The sequence below is a fragment of the Ixodes scapularis genome, unplaced genomic scaffold (genome assembly GCF_016920785.2).
Source record: "Ixodes scapularis isolate PalLabHiFi unplaced genomic scaffold, ASM1692078v2 PGA_scaffold13__105_contigs__length_92229423, whole genome shotgun sequence".
Classification (NCBI taxonomy): Eukaryota; Metazoa; Arthropoda; class Arachnida; order Ixodida; family Ixodidae; genus Ixodes; species Ixodes scapularis.
In genome coordinates this window covers 54,121,918-54,140,013 of record NW_024609839.1, presented here as the reverse complement: position 1 = coordinate 54,140,013, position 18,096 = coordinate 54,121,918, and the positions used below count along the sequence as shown (strand labels likewise).

Below are 18,096 nucleotides of genomic sequence, written 5' to 3'. Positions count from 1 at the left end.
AAGGATACATTTTGTGCATTTTTTTAATTTATTGATGTCCCTTTTATTTTATTTTACGAATTACGGGTATAGTGTACCATAATAAAAAAAAGTAAGACACTTCAAGAAAAAAAAATATAATTTTTGTGAAATATTTTTTGCGTTTTCCTAAAAGTTTCAGCTAATCCATAATTTAGTAAAAAACCAACTGACCATGTAGGATCGGGTTGAAAGAAGTCGTTGTAACGGGATTTGATCCTAGCGACATTTGTAGTACTTCAATGTCGGGTTGAACAACATTTTGTTGGCAACACTTCGCGATGAGATGTATTAGTACAGGACTGCAAACAATAGCACCCCGTTTATAGCAAAAAAAACAAAACAACAACTAATTTTTAATCATGGAATGTTTTGTAAAAAACATTGCTATGAGCACTTTCTTAGGATATAAATTTCTTAGCATCTGCCCCACATCGTCCCAGAAGAGACTGGGTGAAAAAAGCACAGCCAAAGCCAGCGCACGAGCTGAGCGGGATTCAAAGCGCGTCTCGAGACGCTCGCGCGCCTTAGCCTTTGCAGAGTGCGTGTTTTCTTTCATCCAGTCTCAGCTGAGACGCTGTTGATAGTAAGCCGGCCCGGTGCCTTGAAATATTCACTCAAATAGACTGATCTCACTGAACGTTCGGCGCATGCGTAACGCCGCCATAAGTTTAGTTCACAGGAGGCAGATGACAGTACACAAGAGGGCTCGGGCCGTCTCGTGCTCTACTCGTGCTCTACTCTAGCCAGGTTGTCACACGTGCAGAAAGACTAAAGTTCCCTCCATGCACTGCGGCAGCGGTGGCGTAGCAAAACTGGCTGGTGAGATCGGTCTATTCAAGTCATGTTAACGACCCGGAATTTTGTTTTTTCTTTCTCTTAATTATTTCAGCAAACACAGACGAAAGGGCACATTCGCGTACCAGGTCCAACCTACACGCCGCTCTACTCAAGCACGACCGCAGCCGACGATATATATACTTTTATAGGTTCCAAATGAACCGATGAAACAGCGTCAAAAGTGCTTCGTCACGTCGCGCTCTCGTTGGCTAGGGGAGTACGCTACCGCCGACTCAAACAATCGCGCCCACAATAACTAATCCTGGGTTACATTTGTTTTTCTGTGCGTGAGTGGTTTAGCCAGTCATAGCAAATCCACAAAGACAACAACCGCCATGACTGTGCACTTTTGGCGGTGCTTGATTGGCCGCATCGTAACGCAGACGTCGACTGCAGTCCAACCTAAACTGAAACGGCGTAAAAGACCTACAGCTTCAAGAACGGGGTACGGCTGGGATGTCTAATTTCATAAACACTCGGTATATAGGCCTCGAGATCACGACATCTCTCAGCAATGAATTTACACGAATACGAAGCGGACGCAAAAGGAAGCCGACTCGTGGCATTAGCGAAACTCATCGACTTGTAGATGAACAAAGAAGGTCGCTTCGCTTATCTTCAGCAGACATGGAAAATAGTCGAGAAAAAAGAAATAACAGAAACGACACGATAAAATGATATGCATGTACGTCTAGTCGTAATTGGCTGCTTCCTAGTGGCTCGATGACTCCACTTAGCGAAAGCTCGCGACCACGCGGCGTGGAGCGTGCCATTGGCGCTCCGCGGATCTGTCGACGGAAGCGGCGGCGTCGTCGTCGTCGTCGTCGTCTCGTCGAGGCTTTTTGTTCAACTTCGGATTGCTGAAATACCCCAGGCCGCGATTGGTTGGCGGCTGTCGCAGACTTTTGTTTTTCGTTTCGCTCGCCCATCTGAGAGTCTCGTCTCTTTGGAATAGAAGCTCCGTCGATATCTCTCCTAATTGCTTTCATTGATTAGTGCTCGCATGGGCTGCCTCGACGGTCGATCTGCAATCCGTGTGCAAAAAAGCGGGAAGAGTACGCATTAGTGCTAAAGCTGCGCCTATACTGCGCTCCACCATCGCTATTTAGTTTTCTTAATTATATATTTTTTTTTCTGCCCGTACCGCGTTTTGTTTTGAGTGTCTCAATGCGTTCGAAGGACGAGGTGCTATTGAACTTTTAAGCGCCGTCGATTGCAGCGCCAATCTGGTGGGCGTATTTACTTAGTCGGGCCCGGGAAGTAGCGGAACGGACGTGTCTCGGTTGAAGATGACGGCGCCCTCTGTCGACATCTGGAGGAAGCGTTGAGAGGGTGCCGCTAACCGATGCGTTCAAGTGTGCGTGCGGGGTAACCTTGACGTCGCACGTGTCGATTCTTTTGGTGATCACATACTGATGTAGTATACGAAACTGGTGAGAACAACTCTGTGATAATGTAAGACGCAAAAGCGAGACTCAAAGGCGAGACGCGAGCAAGAGATGCACAAACGTTGCGATCGGCACACGAACAACATGATACCGCTGCTCCAAGGTTCCCGTGTGGGTGTCGCCGCACTCCCATTCGCTGGCGCAAGCGATCGCGTGTTCATTAAGACAACAATCAACGCCTCGGCAGATGAACACCTACAGAAAGATTTTCCGACCCGACTGACGTGTTCCGCGTGTGACGACTTTGTTCAGAATTACAAAAGTACTGGAGGAATTATGTCCTGTAGTAGTGTGAAACACGATAGAATACATAGAACTTTTTCTGAGCGTTAACGAAGAGAGGTTTACTAGTTCGGTGATAAGTTGGGAACCTACAATCCGCGATCTTTGGACTTTCACAAGTGGGTTGAATACGTCTTCACTATACTTGTGGTATCAGCATTCTAACTTCACAACAATAACGATGACATTAATCAAAAACTTTTCACGTCTCTCGGTCATGCTTTAGCCGTCAGAACTCTAAAAGATAGTAAACAAAAGTTAGAAGCAAAAAAAAAAAAAGCTCGAGGTACACCTAAGCACTTCTTATGAGTTGTGAATGCGAAAGCATGCACGTCATTCTTCCTCTCCCTTATTTCGTCTGCAACGTGTTTCCATGAACGGCAGAGCGCGCCCTCTCCTCGCCGCTCTGACCTTGGACGTTTCGTGTTAACGCGCGCCGACGGACAGGCAGCGCCATGGGGTGGCCGTCGTTGGAACTGACGCGCAGCGGCCAATGGGAGCCTCCCAGCCAATGAGACCGAAGCCTAAATCCATCAAATTCTTTCCGCTCCTTTGAGATCGGGGAAACTATGTGCCGTTTGGCTAGGCTTTTCGCATGGTTTCATAGCTGGGAGCTGGCTTCACTTGGAGAAAGGGTTTAAGGTGCCGTTTGGTGCGGCTTCAAAGCCGATAACGTTGGCTCACTGTATGGGACAGTTACTGCTTTCGCATTGATATATATATGAAAAAAAAGACTTGGACGAACCGCAGCAGCTCCTACAAGTCGCCTCAGCAGGTCCAGGGCTGTGAACGTGCCACATGGCTGTTCATCCCTCGTGGGGCTGCGCCCTTCCGACTTTCCGAATGTCACGTGACACTCACGCGGCATTGGATTGGCTTGGCTTCGATGACTCGTGGCGTCCTCTTCCGCATATCGTAAGGTGAAGCCAACGTTACTAGAACAACTCAGTTGGAAGCTACAGACGCTCGCAACTAATGAACTAATGACGATCGCAACACCGCCATTTATCCCGCGCAGCGGCCACTCGGGGAACTGCACTGCTGTTTGTATTGGTTCGCGAGTATCGCATTCGATAGCGCCCACTGTGGGTGTTCTATTTTGGCGTTAATCAGCCATTTTGGCGCCCAAACATATGCAGTGGAAGGGGACTCAGGGCTGCCAACCGCCGTCTCCCAAGAGGACGCGCCGCGTTTAATCACCGAAGTTAGGACGCACCCAGGTCTGGACGCGCTACCTGAAGGCACCGGTGAGACATGACTGTATGAAAAGAATATTAATTGTGCCGCAGAACCCTGTAAACTAAAACTGTATACAAACATCACGCTCCCTCTGTCCATTTGTACTAATCTCCAATACACTTTCCTGAAAGAAGAGCTTTTTCCGTTCGTTTTAAAGCAAAAGCATGTTTTCTAAAAGCCCATGGTGACCACAATAAAAAGCAACAGATTAAGCCGCCATCTTGACACCTCGAGCCAGGGAGTTTTGGTACTCTGGGAACATTCAGTGACTCTTGCAGTAGCCATATAAAGCAACTTTCATCTTTCAACTCGTCGCTAATGGGTGACGCTGTTATCGTATTTAGCTCGTTCTCGGTGGACGCCAGCGGTCCAGGTCTTGAGAGTGAGTTTCCCAACTCAGTTTTTTAGCAACGTCGGGTGAAGGGGAGTATAGTGCCGAAATACCTTTGTGAATAGAGCAAACCAGCTCGGAAAAGGCACACGCATAGCAGTGAACGCATCCAAAGTTCGTTTCCTTAAGGACAAGTCTATGGTCTATTTTAATATATTTCTGCAACAGTGAAACAGGTGCGATAGCTAAACCGGAACTAAAAACCCTTTCTTTACTTTTTTTTTTCTACGAATGCAATTTTTATGCTCCTGTGCCTTTAAGAACGCCATTCGTCAACTTGAGATTTTATTTAGGGGAATCCTTTCACTGCTCACATCGCCCCAGACTGCACTACTCAGCAAACGCAAAACAAATCGAGTACAAAAACCATTGAGCCAAAGTGTGAGCTTTAAGCGACTTGGCTAGGCCTTGGGGGCAAACTAGAATGAAGCGGTCGTTTATGGAATCCCCGCAGGAGGTCACTCTCGTCGCTACAAGTTGGTAGACAGCCTAGATTCAAGAGAGGGAGCGACTGAAACCACGAGAAGCGTTTGCAATTTAATGGTGGACGCCACTTGCGCAGATCGGTCGCAAGTGGGTGTGCGTTGCGTCGTCACGTAGCGACAAGGAAAGTGAGTGGAAGAACGGAGAGACGCTTGTAGACGATCACCGCGTCCGTAACCTCCTTGCAGCTAGTGTTGCAAACGCGTTTCACGAACCACGTGACCCTTATCGCGCAGTTGGACACACTCTGGGGTCTAGGCACACACAAGTTGGCTCTGAGAAGAGCAACTCTTCGAACGGGGTCGACTGCTAACAGCACCATCCAAACAACAACAACAGCAACAACTTGCACGCTCTAATGGGAGAGTCGTGTAGCACCAAATCCGATTGCATTGCACAGAACGCGTCTATTTGGAGAAGGAACAAAGCTAGACAAAGAAAGAGAGAGAGAGAGAAGATGCAATAAAGAAGCCAATCGTCTGTTTTCCCCTCCCATCCCGAAAGTGACACACTTCGTTTCAATCGTCCGCTATTGTTTGCTCGTCCGGTTAAGTGGGTGTCCTAATTCAATGAAAGAAAACGCGAACGCCCCCCGTGGTTACCGGTCCTGCTTCCCGTCTTCGGTGTTTACAGCAGTGTTACCAGTGATGGTATAGTCGTCGACCTTACGAGACTTCTGTTTCTCTCGTGCTTGCTCCTTCTTCGGGATGATGGTAAATGCGTTGTCGGTGTCATATATGACACCGACAACGCATTTAAGGCTCCTTTATATATATAAAGGAGCCTTAAGGGCGATTCACACAGATGCGTCGAGTCTGACCGAGCGCAATTGCAGCGGCTCTCGACGTACGGGTTGCTATGGCAACAAGTGCGTCGGCTCCAGCAAAACCGGTTTCCCGTTTTGTTGGAGCCGACGCACCTGTTGCCATAGCAACCCGTAAGAGGGTTAACGTCACAAGCCGTTGTTGCAGTTGCACGCGGTCGGACTTACTGAAGTGTGTGAACCAACCTTAACAGCCATGGTCACTGACGGCCTAAGCAAAGCAGGGTACGGCTAATGACGTTAACACTCCAAGCTTCGTGATTGGTTCGTCGGCCAAAGCCCGCACTCTGATTGGCTCCCGAGTAATAATGGGACGTTCGGGACTTTCCACACCCTGTCTTTCTTAAAAATTCAGTGACTAAATAAATCAATATACGGGGTGCGGTCCTAAGGACCAATATATTTGGCACGCCTTGCAAAATTCGAATTCCAAACAACTAAAACTGGGCACGTTAACTTTCGTAAGAAAGTTTTATGGCCATTTTATTTTTCCAAGGTCTAGTAACAGGTAAAATATTGAGAAGAGGGCAAAAGCAGCGGCCGAGTGTTTATTACGCCCTATACCGGATACTCGTCGTCTGCACGCTGGTTCGTGAGCTTGCTCCCAGGGGGTCATGGTTCATATATTAAGGGCATTAACTATCGTGATTATATCGGTCATCACCAGCCTCTGGTATTAATATTCAGCTTTTTTTTCTTCGGTCAGCGAGCCACTCGGAAGCGAGCTCATAAACCATAGTGCAGACGACAGACAAGCTGGTGGTGCAGCATAGCATACACGGCCTCCAATTTTTTATTATTATTTTACAACCTACGAGTTAAGCTCTAAAATATATAGATGCAACTTATTGTAATAAGACGTTTGTGTTTCCAATTTCACTATGTACGCTTAGAATATGAACTTTGCGAGACCTGCTAAATGTGTTGGCCCTTACGGTCGCACCTTGTACTAAACAAAATTAAATTTCAGTATCGTTTCCAGTAAAGCTGCTTGCAAATCAGTTGGAAACAAAGGAAATGGGGAACAAAGCAAATCAATGGTAATTTTTTTTTATTTATTCAATATTTAAATACGTTAGATAATGGATAGTTGTAACCTATCATTTTTATTTCTGAAATGTGTATGACATGAATGAGAGTATTTGTTTGTTAGCATGCAGCAAGATATACAGTGGTGATTTTGATATTAGTCTTTTTTTAGAGCTAATTCGCTATAGACTTTTGCGGCGATTAGATGGTACGTAATACTTGCTACCTGTTGTGCATCAGCTCTTCGGAAATATGTTTACTCAAATAAAAACCTCACGGCTAGCCTTAGAATGGCACTGATATTTTGCTGAAAGATTTATGAATTCCAAAAGACATTTCTTAGCACAAGGTCAGCTTCCAAATCTGAGGCATTACTGAATATTTCTTTCACAATCATTTATATCACCTTCAGCTATGTTCATATTTTAAAGAAATAATCTAAATAAATTTTATCTTAATCACCATCTAAGCAAAAAAAAAAACACTAGCATCCTCTGATTTTTAGTAGAAAATTTAAAAAAAAAAACCGCCTAAGAAGTGACATTTTTTACGTTAAGCTCGCATTTCTACATAAAGATTTAATATTTTTCATTTTCCTAATAAGTCATCTTATGCAAGTAAGCTTCCATTTAATTCATGCTGAGAAGGCAAAAAAACAAAAACGTGTGGTTTAACTCTCTTTATTGAATGCAGACCTCCCAACATAAATGCCTATATGACAGTCCATTCACGAGTGGAAATGTTTTCCAAGTTGAAGGGCAAAATACGCCCGGCAGGTAAATACATACTTAAAGTGAAAGAAATTTTACGAAACTCGTTTGAACTGTGACCTTCTCAGACTGAACTTAGACTACGAAAGACTTCCACAAAATATTGAGCACCTAAACCTAATTTTGGCACGATCCCCGAAATAGCCCGTGAGACGGGCGAAGCGATAAGCGAGTAACATTGTATGAACAGAATTAATCGATTTTGTCCGTGTATAGCCCCGCTATCTATACTTTAGCCCATTTAATAAGCAGAGAAAAGTAAAAAAAAAAAATTGTTTCGCTAATACTGTCTTTGCCTTTATGCAAGAATCCTAATAAATAAAAATGATTTCCACTGGCTAGATGAGAGGATAAAGCATTAGAACTCGAGATATATAATTATATAAAACTATGAGGGTCTAATACCATTTTCAATAATGAACTGAAACTTCCTCTGCGACAGGATCGGCACGTTTGGATAGCTATTTTATTTTGCGTAATGGTCTTTGACGACGGATTATTTTAAGGTCAATGAATACTTCAAACTTTTGAGAACATGAATTTCTTTATTCAAACGATAGAGAAATCTTCATCATAAAAGAGGGTTTTACATGAGGTTGCATACAATAAGTTGAATCTGATTCTCTAAATAAATTTTAAAAAAATTGTTTGTGTTTTTTACACAACCCGCGTGCATCTGTTTAGTGCAAGCTGGTATTTCTCGACGAACCAGATTTCACTTAAATTAACCACAATGAGTCGGTATAACATTTGCCAAGGGTAAAAACAAATAATCTTATTGCAGGTGCAACGATCCTTAAAAAAAAACATGTTAGCTTGTGGCTCTTTATATTGACAATTCCTTGATACCGAGAAAAACATTTGTTCCTCAGTTTCATGTCTTTGGTATTATGCGATCGCTGGTGATAGAATTAAAATGGAACCCTTAATATTCTGCTTTATATAAAACAAGTCTATGATTCGTATAAGCCTTTAGATTGTACGCGGTGTTTGATGCTGCGAAACTAAATTTGGAACCCGAAGTGGGTTCCAAATTTAGAGTGAAACCGTAGTTCGCCTGCAGATATGGTGACTGCGTCTACACAGTTAAAGTATAAATCATCCTGCGCTGTTAGACTACTTGCCACCAGTCTATAGCTTTATAGCGAAGCAGTTATTAAACACCAACAAAAAAGTTGGCGCCATTATGGACCGCAAGAAAATTAATAAAAAAAATAGCAAGAAATATATTCCATGCGGTGTGATGATCCTGCAACAAGAATGCTCACTCCCTGTGCCGCGGAGTTGCGCAGCGTGAACACACTATTTCACTCGGTAAAAATTAGTTTCTAGAAGCTAAAACAAGGCTATAGTTTCTAACTAAGCGCCTTGTTCTGTCTTCGTCTTCTACTTTACCTTGTTAACTAAAGAAAAATTGTAGTAAAAAACTAGTTTCCTTGCAAACTATAGTAAAAAGTTGTCTGTAACTAAGTTCCATGTCCTGTCTTTTTCTCCTACTTTTCCTCGTGCTGCGCTATTTAATTAATATTAAGGAAGTTTTTCAGAAACAAGTACGCGAAAAAGACTGCCGTCCTCTGGGTTACTGGATGAGTAGGGTAGGGTTATTCAAGTAACAAAGCGAGTACGTATGAAAGTGTGTGAAAAATCATTTTTACACTCGTCTGTGTTCGTACTTCTGAATGGAGGCCACCGCTGTACGGACGAAGGCTTGGAAAATACGAACGTTCATCAAATATGCCAATGTTGGGCGGGGAAGAGCAGACGCAGTAGTGGATGAGCCCGACCCCCTTTTTACTGCGTATGAATTACGAAACGCCCGCATGAGTTTACGCCTGCGGAGTTCTTTCAAAGCGGGTTCAATAAAAGTTGCAAGAGCAAGCTCGAATATTTTATATCTCGCTACATCTCTCCACTGCAAATTATATTTCGGGACACACATAAAAAAAAATGTTTTGCGTTTACGATTGTACGTTACGGCTGGAGAGTGTGCGCCATGCTTTTCTGCTTGCTTCAGGCGGTATTATACGTTATTTAAAAAAAAGGAAAAAAAAAAAGCTCAGCATACGCGAACAGTGTAAATACCAATCAAAAAAAGGATAGCCCCGAACTCTTAGTTTAGTGAGTGCGACACTCTAAATTACAGACGTTAGTCCATCAAAGACAGCGTTAAAACAAATATCCGGCAATCGTATTTACTGACAACGTAAGAAACAGAGGGCGTGGTGCGCGCCAAGCATCTTATGGTCTTCTCTCAACCAATGAGGGTGCAGCATTAGCCGATAAGAACCGCGAAGAAGGAATCGCGAAGTAAGTATAGCATTAATATAAATTAACCTAATAAACCACACCCCTGGTTTCTTTAACCGTCACTGACTATATAGTGGAAGTATTGAGCTCGAAACTTAATATCCACTTTCTGAGGGGCGTCCTCTAGTAATCGACTACACTTTCGCAGGGAAGGGCAGCTGGAAAGAATGGTTTTAAAATTTATAGAACCTACGGCCGTTAACAGCATAAACCGAAATAAATTAACGTGCCAAAAAAAAAAAAATCTGAGCTTCTGTGTCGTTCGCTGTTTACTTACCGTCTTCGCTCAAATCTGCCTAGAATGGCGCACGCTATCGCTTTTCATCAGCCGTCCGTGAAAAAGTGGCCTCCGCCTGGTCGTGAAAGTTTAATGACTTCATCAGCGACGGAAAGTGATTGGCCTTTGTTCTAAAAACTCTTTTGGCTCCGACGCTGGCTCAGTTGACACGAGTCGCGACGACGCAGCTCGTCAAATTTGGGACGGAACGGCGCATCGCTGTCCGTGGAATCGAGAGGGGGAGCGTTTATTGAGGTCGCCATAGCTGTCACCGGGCGGTCGTGAACGAAAATGTTTTCTGAAAGATCGGTATCGATTGTCTCTCGGGACAGCTTTCTGTGAGGATTCCGAAAGGCGGCCGAATTGTGTTGACGGGAGCGAAAGCAAGGCACCCGATACGCCACGACATTTGGAGAAAATAATTTCATTCCTCCGCAACCGTTCCTCCCTTTTTCTCTCTAAACATATCATTTCAATTAGGAATCAATAAAAAAAAAAACATCGTGCTTTTTTGGGGGGGCAGAATTGTGCGTTATGTTTTGATTTTTTTTTCCTCCGAATTCGCGTTGTTTTACAGCGTTTTCTCGATTTAAAATTGGTGATGATAATTCATTGCGAGAATTCGCCAATCTTTGTGTTGATTCTTTTTTTTTTTTCGTGCGCGAGAGATATTTTAAAATATTTTTCAAAAGTGAGCTTCATTTCAGTCAGTTAAGAAATATGCTGAGGTTTTACGCCAGAAAGCACAGGGGCAAAAAGTGAGAGGCGGCGCAGGAAGAGGCGGTTTTGTCTCTGTGTATTTTTTAATATCTTGTTTGCACTGAAGCCTCAATAACCGTCAGAACCAGCATTTAAGCAGTCGATTTTGACGCAGAGCGTTTATTTCACGATGCGAGCTTACTAGCATCCGCGTGTTATTCTATCTGAATATGCTATAGCTATTTTGTTTTCAAGTTACAAAATTGCGCTCCATCGGAGGTGGAAGTCGAATTAGTTTTGCGTAAATATTCTCTACCTTGGGAAATTTGTTAAATCCTTAACATCTTGAGAACAACCAAAAGCACCAAGGGAATTTGAAACTTGCACAGACGCTGTCGATAGTTTCGTACGTTCGAAATGTGAATGCAGATATCGGTTCTACGGGATTAAAAACATAATAAGTAAACGCGCGATTTATTTTTAATGTTTTAAAGGCCTAATATTTTTAAAGGCCTTAAGAATGAAAATCTTTATTTGGAAGAAACGTAACATTGCAAAAATAATAAGTTTATTGGGTTGTCGAAACTCAACTATAGATACCCGCATTCCGTCTCGTACAAGTTACTTAAAAAACATAGTCGATTACAATTACAGTTCGTCTGGGGTAAAAAGTATTATTTTAATAAATTATTTGTTCACTTGAGATAAAGAGTAATTGGTCATTATTTGAAAGAGTAAACTTTACGTTTCCTTTCACCTGATATTTTCAAAACTACCTTTTTTTCTGCCGGTTTGAAAAAAGGGTATTTTGTGCTATACATTAGTTGATTAGAATCGCCGAATTATAAACCGCACATTTTCTTGATCTACCAATCTTAGTGAATCGTCCCCCTGCCGGAGACCTGGTTCCAAGATTTTTTTTTTTTTTTTTTTTTGTTAAGAAACTTGTAGGAAAAAGGGCGCCATTAGAATGCGGAGGGAAAAATAGTACCGGGTTACAAGTAATTTCGGTATTTTTTTAAATAATCAAAATACTCTTGCGATTATTTCGTAATAAATGTATTTAATAGATTACAAAATTACTCCAAAAAATAACTGATTACAAGTAATTTGTTTACTTGGATTGGGTTCCGTACAGGTAAGTCTGCCTTAAAGTTTCAAGTGTACTCGGTGGTGTCGTTTTTTTCCATCTCTCAGATGTGTGTTTGTGGCTATACCTATGCCACGAAATAAAAATTTAAAGCATTCACTTACGTAAATCTATATTCACAGTTCATGAGACGCAGGTATCCGGAAATGATGACACTGGCAAACGTTTGCACAATTCAAATGCCGGATGAACCTCTTCCTTTTGAAAAGAACAACTTTTTTCTTACCCCCTTATTTTGCACTACTTGTTTAATGCGCTGACACGACACCCTTAACAAAAAGCTTTGTCTCTGTGCTGCGTGGCAATTTATTCTTAAGCGCCAGCTTTCTTACCAATAATTCCTGTTTGACGCTTACGTGTATAATCACCGGTGTCGTGCACTGGCAAATCGTGTTCTCGGGTACGCAAAGCACGTACCAGAGAAAGTGTCAACGTCGCTTCGTCGAATGGGATGTTCAGTCTCTTCAGGACCAGCAATTTCAAACACAAGTAGTACTAATATATAGTACCATTCACCGAAATCGGAAGCCAGACGCTACGGAGGTCTAAATTTAGAACTGCAGAGCCATCCCCCGGCAGACCAGATCAAAATAAGAATGCGCTACGCGAACATAACATGTGGTGGGCACCTGGGAAAATCGCCGTATTTATGACCTCTATACTTTCCTCACCTTTCCCCCTCCACCTACACGAAAAAAAGAGATGGAGCAAAAAAAAAAAAAATATATATATATATAGCGTAGCATGAGAGCAAACGAAATGTTTTCTTGTTTTTTGTTTTTTTTTTAAAGAAACTTACTCTAGAAGGTTCACCATATCTGAGAAGGCTGGGGAAGAAAGAAGAAGTGTAAGCAGCCATACACGCAACCAGCACAAAAAAAGTTAAGAAAGACAAGGAGAATGAGAAATAGCAAGATAGAAACGTGCGTGGAGAGTCGCGCGTGGATGAAAGTGGCGTGATGCGGCTTTTCTTGGCCGAGTTGTATCTCGAAGGCAGCTGGCAACAGGAGCGATCGTGAAACACAACCATTTCTCTTAAGACGCGCCCTCGCACCTCGGCAATCGCAGTAATGGACACGGTATCCCTCCTTCTTCACCCATCCTCGCCATCTCCTCTACTCTACTTAACCGAGCATTCCCAGATGAAGTGGATAAGCCAGTAAACAAAAGGAAATAAAAAAAGCGGAATAGGCGCTCCTTCGAAATGAAGCAGGCTCCGTTCGCTTAGGAATCTAGCAAACCGTTATCATCATCATCATCCGAACAACGACAAAGAAAAAGAAACACAAGAAGAACCTGGTTTTTCTTAGCGGACGGAAGAAGGGAACACTAGGGACCGAACACACCCTGTAACGAACGTGGTACAGCTGGAACAACGGCAGAGAAAGGTCCCCGTCTCTTGATCGGGTTTTCTTCGGCATTCCGCGAAAGCTGCCGTGGCTACAACTGCCGGTTCCGTTGGACAACTTATGAGAGTGAGGCAGGGCCCTTTCGTTCTATTCGCCCAGTGTTTCCTTTCCAGTCTGGTTCGTTTCCTCAACTCCGCTTTTAGTCGTTTTGAACTCCTCGCTGTTGTTTTTTTGTCGGTTGCTTGCAGTACACTTGCTTGCGTCCTTTGGTTCTGGCCTTTTGTTTTCTTCTTTGTGACAGCTTACTTGGTACAGTTTCTTCGGAAGAGCTGGCCGACGTTCACCGAGCGGACCCTTTGCCCTTTGAACGTTTTGCTAGTTTCCTCAAGATGGCGCGTTTTGTTCGTTGCTCCCTACCCTCTTGAAGTATGGGCGTGCGCGCAATTTTGGGAGTGTTTTTTTTTTTTTTTTTTTTAGCTTCTGCAGTCGGGTGAAATTGTAGAAGAGAGTTGGATATCTCCTTCTCTTTAAGGCAAGCAATTGTCTCGGACGAGTTCTACGTCTCGAGAGGTATGTAATTTGTGGGTAATGACGGCATTTTTGTTTTTGCTCAATTTCTCCCTTTCGCCATCATGGTTTGTTGAACTGTCAAAAATTCCAAACTACTGGGTGGCTGTTAAAGTCGGGGGTTAATTCAAAACACAGCATTAATATATAAGGGGCAGTGAGTGCAACGCTTAGTATATCATTAGTCAGTTTAGAACACTACAACGTCTTCTTGCCGCATGTTTTGGTACCATTCTTTTTATAGCACAGTAGTCAAATTATCGATTTCTATAGGACAGTAGATGCAACTTTACTGGAGCGAAAATTGAAGTTCCAATTCAATATACCTTGAATTGCAAACTAAGTTAAGTGTGTGTTTGTTTGTTTTTTGTTTTGTTTTTTGTCAGTTGGTGTGCCATAGTTTCACCAATGACAATTTGTATGACTAAATTTTTAAGCATATATGTACATAGGTTATTAATACAAACTGAGTCTAGTTGATACTGGTGTCACAGTTAAATTAGTCCTAAAATTTTATTTATTTAACTATTTGTTTATTTCCGTATTTCTATTAGTTTTTTTATTTATATTTTTTTATTATTTATCTTGTTTATTACTTATTTATCTATGAATTATACCTTGACGGCCCTACAATAAAAAGTAATTGCAGAAGGAATGGGGTGCTGAAATTTTCAATAGTATAAGTAAGTATCAAATACACTCAAAAACGACAAAAGTTTTACACTGAAAATGATATGTATATGCAAAAAAAAAGTTATAAATACGAAAGGTAGGCTAGGAACGAGCGTTCACTTCAATTAAAACCTAGTACATTCTAAATATTCGTCTGCTTTCTAAAAGTATCAATATTGTTAGCAGTTACTATGCGGCCGAACAAAGAGTTCCGTAATGTTATTGCTAAGGGTTTTTAAATGCTCACATAGGAGGGGGTGGACACGAAGATGGGTTTTATTTTGAAGGTGTTGTCTAACCTTGAAATAAACGAAAAGGCAGATGAAAATAATGTGCTTCCAAGTGCTGGATTACGTTGGTAAATGCTGCAAAACAGTGTTAATAGAAATATATTTCGCCTTAGGATAGTTCTGGAAGTTTCGCCCGCTAGCGCAAATCAGAAACGTTGGTGTGAATTGACGTTTTAAGGCAAAACCACCTTTTAAGAAAGTTGTGGACTCTTTCAAGTTCAACGAACTCTCGTTTGTGCAGGCCGATAAGAAAGGAGGATTTGCTGTAATGTCGAAGGGCCAGTTCCAGAAAAAAAAGCATTAAGAGCAACAGATAAGAACTTCAAAGAAGTTAAGTTTCGACCAAAGTCTCAAAACTCTGCGGCTATTAAGTTGCTAATAGGACGGAACCTAGAGAGTTTAAGGAACGTTGCAGACAAAGCAGAAAGTGGGATTTTGGAAAAAAAATTGAGGGGAAAAACGCACAAGCCTGAGTGTCCTTTTCGAGCCATTGTGTTTGAGAAGAACACTTGGAAGGTTCAAATCAGTCGGTTTTTACAGAGCCATTTGGACACTCTTGCGCTAAAAGGCACTTTTTTTGGAGCAAAGCTCGCTTGAAATAGTCAATGAACTTAGAGGTCGGTTTCGGAATGCTGTCACTGCAATATCTGTGGATGTTGAGGACTTGTATTATTCCGTTCCTCACAATGGATTTCTCAAAGTTTTTAGGGATAATATCAACGAGTCTGGAGAAGTTAGATTTCAAAGTTCCGCGGGCGTTAGCAGCGTTCTTTTTGGAGCTGCTAGTCATTTATCTATAGTCGACTTCCGTCAGTTTTTACGAGCCATATTTCGCACAGAAGTCTGGTGTGTGCATTGGGTCGACAGTTGCCCCTGTTTTGTGTGACACTTTTTTGGCGTCACTGGACCGGCGAATTTCACTTGGGCTTGCAGATTTCCATGTTTTAAAAACGTATAGATACCTAGATGACTATTTTTTAATTTTAAATACAGACTCGGGTTTTGAGAAAACGGTTGAGAAGATTGTCGAGGTGTTTAGGAAGGTGTCAGATGGACTTAATTTTACCTGGGAATTGTCTTTGAACAACTGCATTCAGTTTTTAGACATTTTGATCCTTTTTTTCTGACGAACATGTCTGTTGGCAGTATTGTACGCGCACAAAAGAAAGCTTGGTTTCGTTTGAAAGTGCTCACTCTAAACTGGTAGAAAGGGGGATAGCCTTGGCATGTCTAAGTGCGGCTCTGGAAGAAAAGTTGCAATCATCAGATGAAAATCAGTTTTGAACGACAATTAAAAAGGTTAAGAGACGCGGGGTACTCCCCCAACCTAATTTCTAGTCTGTGAGAGCCTAATTCAAAAGCTAAAAAGAAGGAAAAAAGAGGCAGCGAGCCAAGTAAAAAAAGAAAACGAGTGCAAGTCATTCCATACATGCATACCATGTCTCGTAATCTCAAAAAGTTAGCTAGCTGACACGACATTAACGTGTTTTTTTTTTTCGGCGCCGTATAAACTTTCTAGGATATGTCCGATGTGGACAAGGCACAAAAAAAAGCACAGTGTTCCAAGAAACATGCGGTGCACTATACTGCGTGTGTCAGCAATGTGGTGTACGAGATTCCGTTCAGTTGTAGCAGAGTCTACATTGGGCAGACTGGGCGCTGCTTCAATGATAGTGCACGAGAACATAATCTGTGTGTGCGGAACAACGCGGGGGCCATCTCGCTGACCATTCTAGGCGATGTGGGTGTAAACCTGACCTGACTGGCACAAAGTTTTTAAGAAAGGCAAACAACAAAACGGTAAAAGGAATTATAGAGGCATGGTACATTAAAAAAAAAAGAAAACAATTGCGTATTGCAACTGTGTATTTGCTTCAAAGTGAGATGGTGTTTCTGGAAGGTTGGCCCTCATTGTGGCGATCGAGTGCGATCTGATTTGCGCGATTTATATATAGTTTATAGGTGACGATGGTGATAATAAGAACCAGTTGAGAGTGAAGCGCCTGCCCTGTCGTTCGTGTTTCTTCGATGTCCCTGTTTGTTTGCGCTCTTTAAAATTTTATTCAGTTGGTGTTTAGAATAAACAAATAAATCGTAAAGGTATTATTTTGGACAAGTTCTATTTCTCCAGAAAGATAGTTTTGCCACTCAGACGCTAAATTTTCTAACTTTTGGGTGTACGAAGGTAAGGTAGGCAATTCGAATAACGTTAGAAAAGGCTAGTTTTAAATTGAATTGCAGGAAACCAAGTGCGATGTTCGTCGTCCATCACCTATAACATGTCTGATGTCCGTGATTGATGTCGAATCGATGAAATTATATTAGGCTTGTGGCTTGTTTTTACAGTAAAATGCGTCTTAAGTTTTTTTTTTAACTTGAATTTGCGCAAGAATAAGGTATACGCAGAGGTCTCGCTGCTGAGTTTCGTAAGCTACGTCTATCTTAATGTGAAGTTATTTATAGATTCTGAAAACTTAAGTGGGAGCCCACGACGTGGGCACTCCCGAGCATCGTGCTGCTGCGTGTCACACAAAATGTTTAGTGTTCCCTTTTTTCTTATCACAAAAAGAAAATATGTTTCACCGAACGCTCATTCCCCCTTCACACACACACAAATGTAGCGCTAGTGGTTCCGAACCAGATGCCAAAGCTTCAGCACAAACAGTTACATTATTCAAAAGTTTTACGTAATCCTGTGAGATTTGCAATAGAAAAATGGGGCCCATTTTCGCCCCTTTTTGCCTTTTTGGTAACTGGCGCCGTAACAGGTGTGTCGGAGAGCTCTGTTGGCCGCCTGTCATTTTCCCCTTTAAATAAACTTTTAAGAAAATCACATAACTTTAAAGCGAGATAACGGTTAGTGCTAAAACTTTGGCATCCAGTTATGTCTGCTAGCGCTACATTTAGGCGGAAAATGAGCGTTCGGCAAAGTGTAGATCATTTTAGTGGAAGAAAAAATTCTTTAAAACGGGGGAGGGGGGCAATGTTTTTTTTAGCTGATAATAGGCGCGTTTTGCGTTTTTTAAAGTGTCCATAACTACCGTAAAATACCGGGCGAGCGTCCACTCATAATTTGGAGGTAATCGCGCGAGAAAATGGGAGATAGGCGCTTGTCCGGTCATCAATTTTACCTATAAATGTACTGTAGATATTTTCTTAGATCCTACAAATTTGGGAAATGGGCGCTTAGTGTGGAATGGGCGGATGCGCGGCATGAATGTCGAATTGCAGCGACGGATTACTGACCTTTTTTTGAATTTCTGCCTGTGGTGGGACCGCCATATTCAGACAGTACATGCCTTTCTTTGCAGGTCTTCCAGTGGAAGTCGGCGTCACTATGCAGATTATCAGTATCAGTACGGTCTCGGAAGTACAAATGGTGAGTCTTGGCTGAACCTTGTATCCTCAGATCTAACTGAAAACAGCGCTGTTAGCAACAGCATTCAAACACTCAATATTTTA

General features: G+C 42.3%; 1 protein-coding gene across 1 annotated transcript in view; it reads left to right on the top strand.

Moving 5' to 3' along the window:
- The window catches only part of LOC8035835 (gamma-aminobutyric acid receptor subunit beta), a 246,812-nt gene that overhangs the window by 73,878 nt on the left and 154,838 nt on the right, over nt 1–18,096 (top strand). Inside the window, exon 4 of the mRNA XM_042289637.1 lies at nt 17,946–18,013. Within this exon, the coding sequence (XP_042145571.1) occupies nt 17,946–18,013 (68 nt within the window). The remainder of the gene's footprint in view (nt 1–17,945; nt 18,014–18,096) is intronic.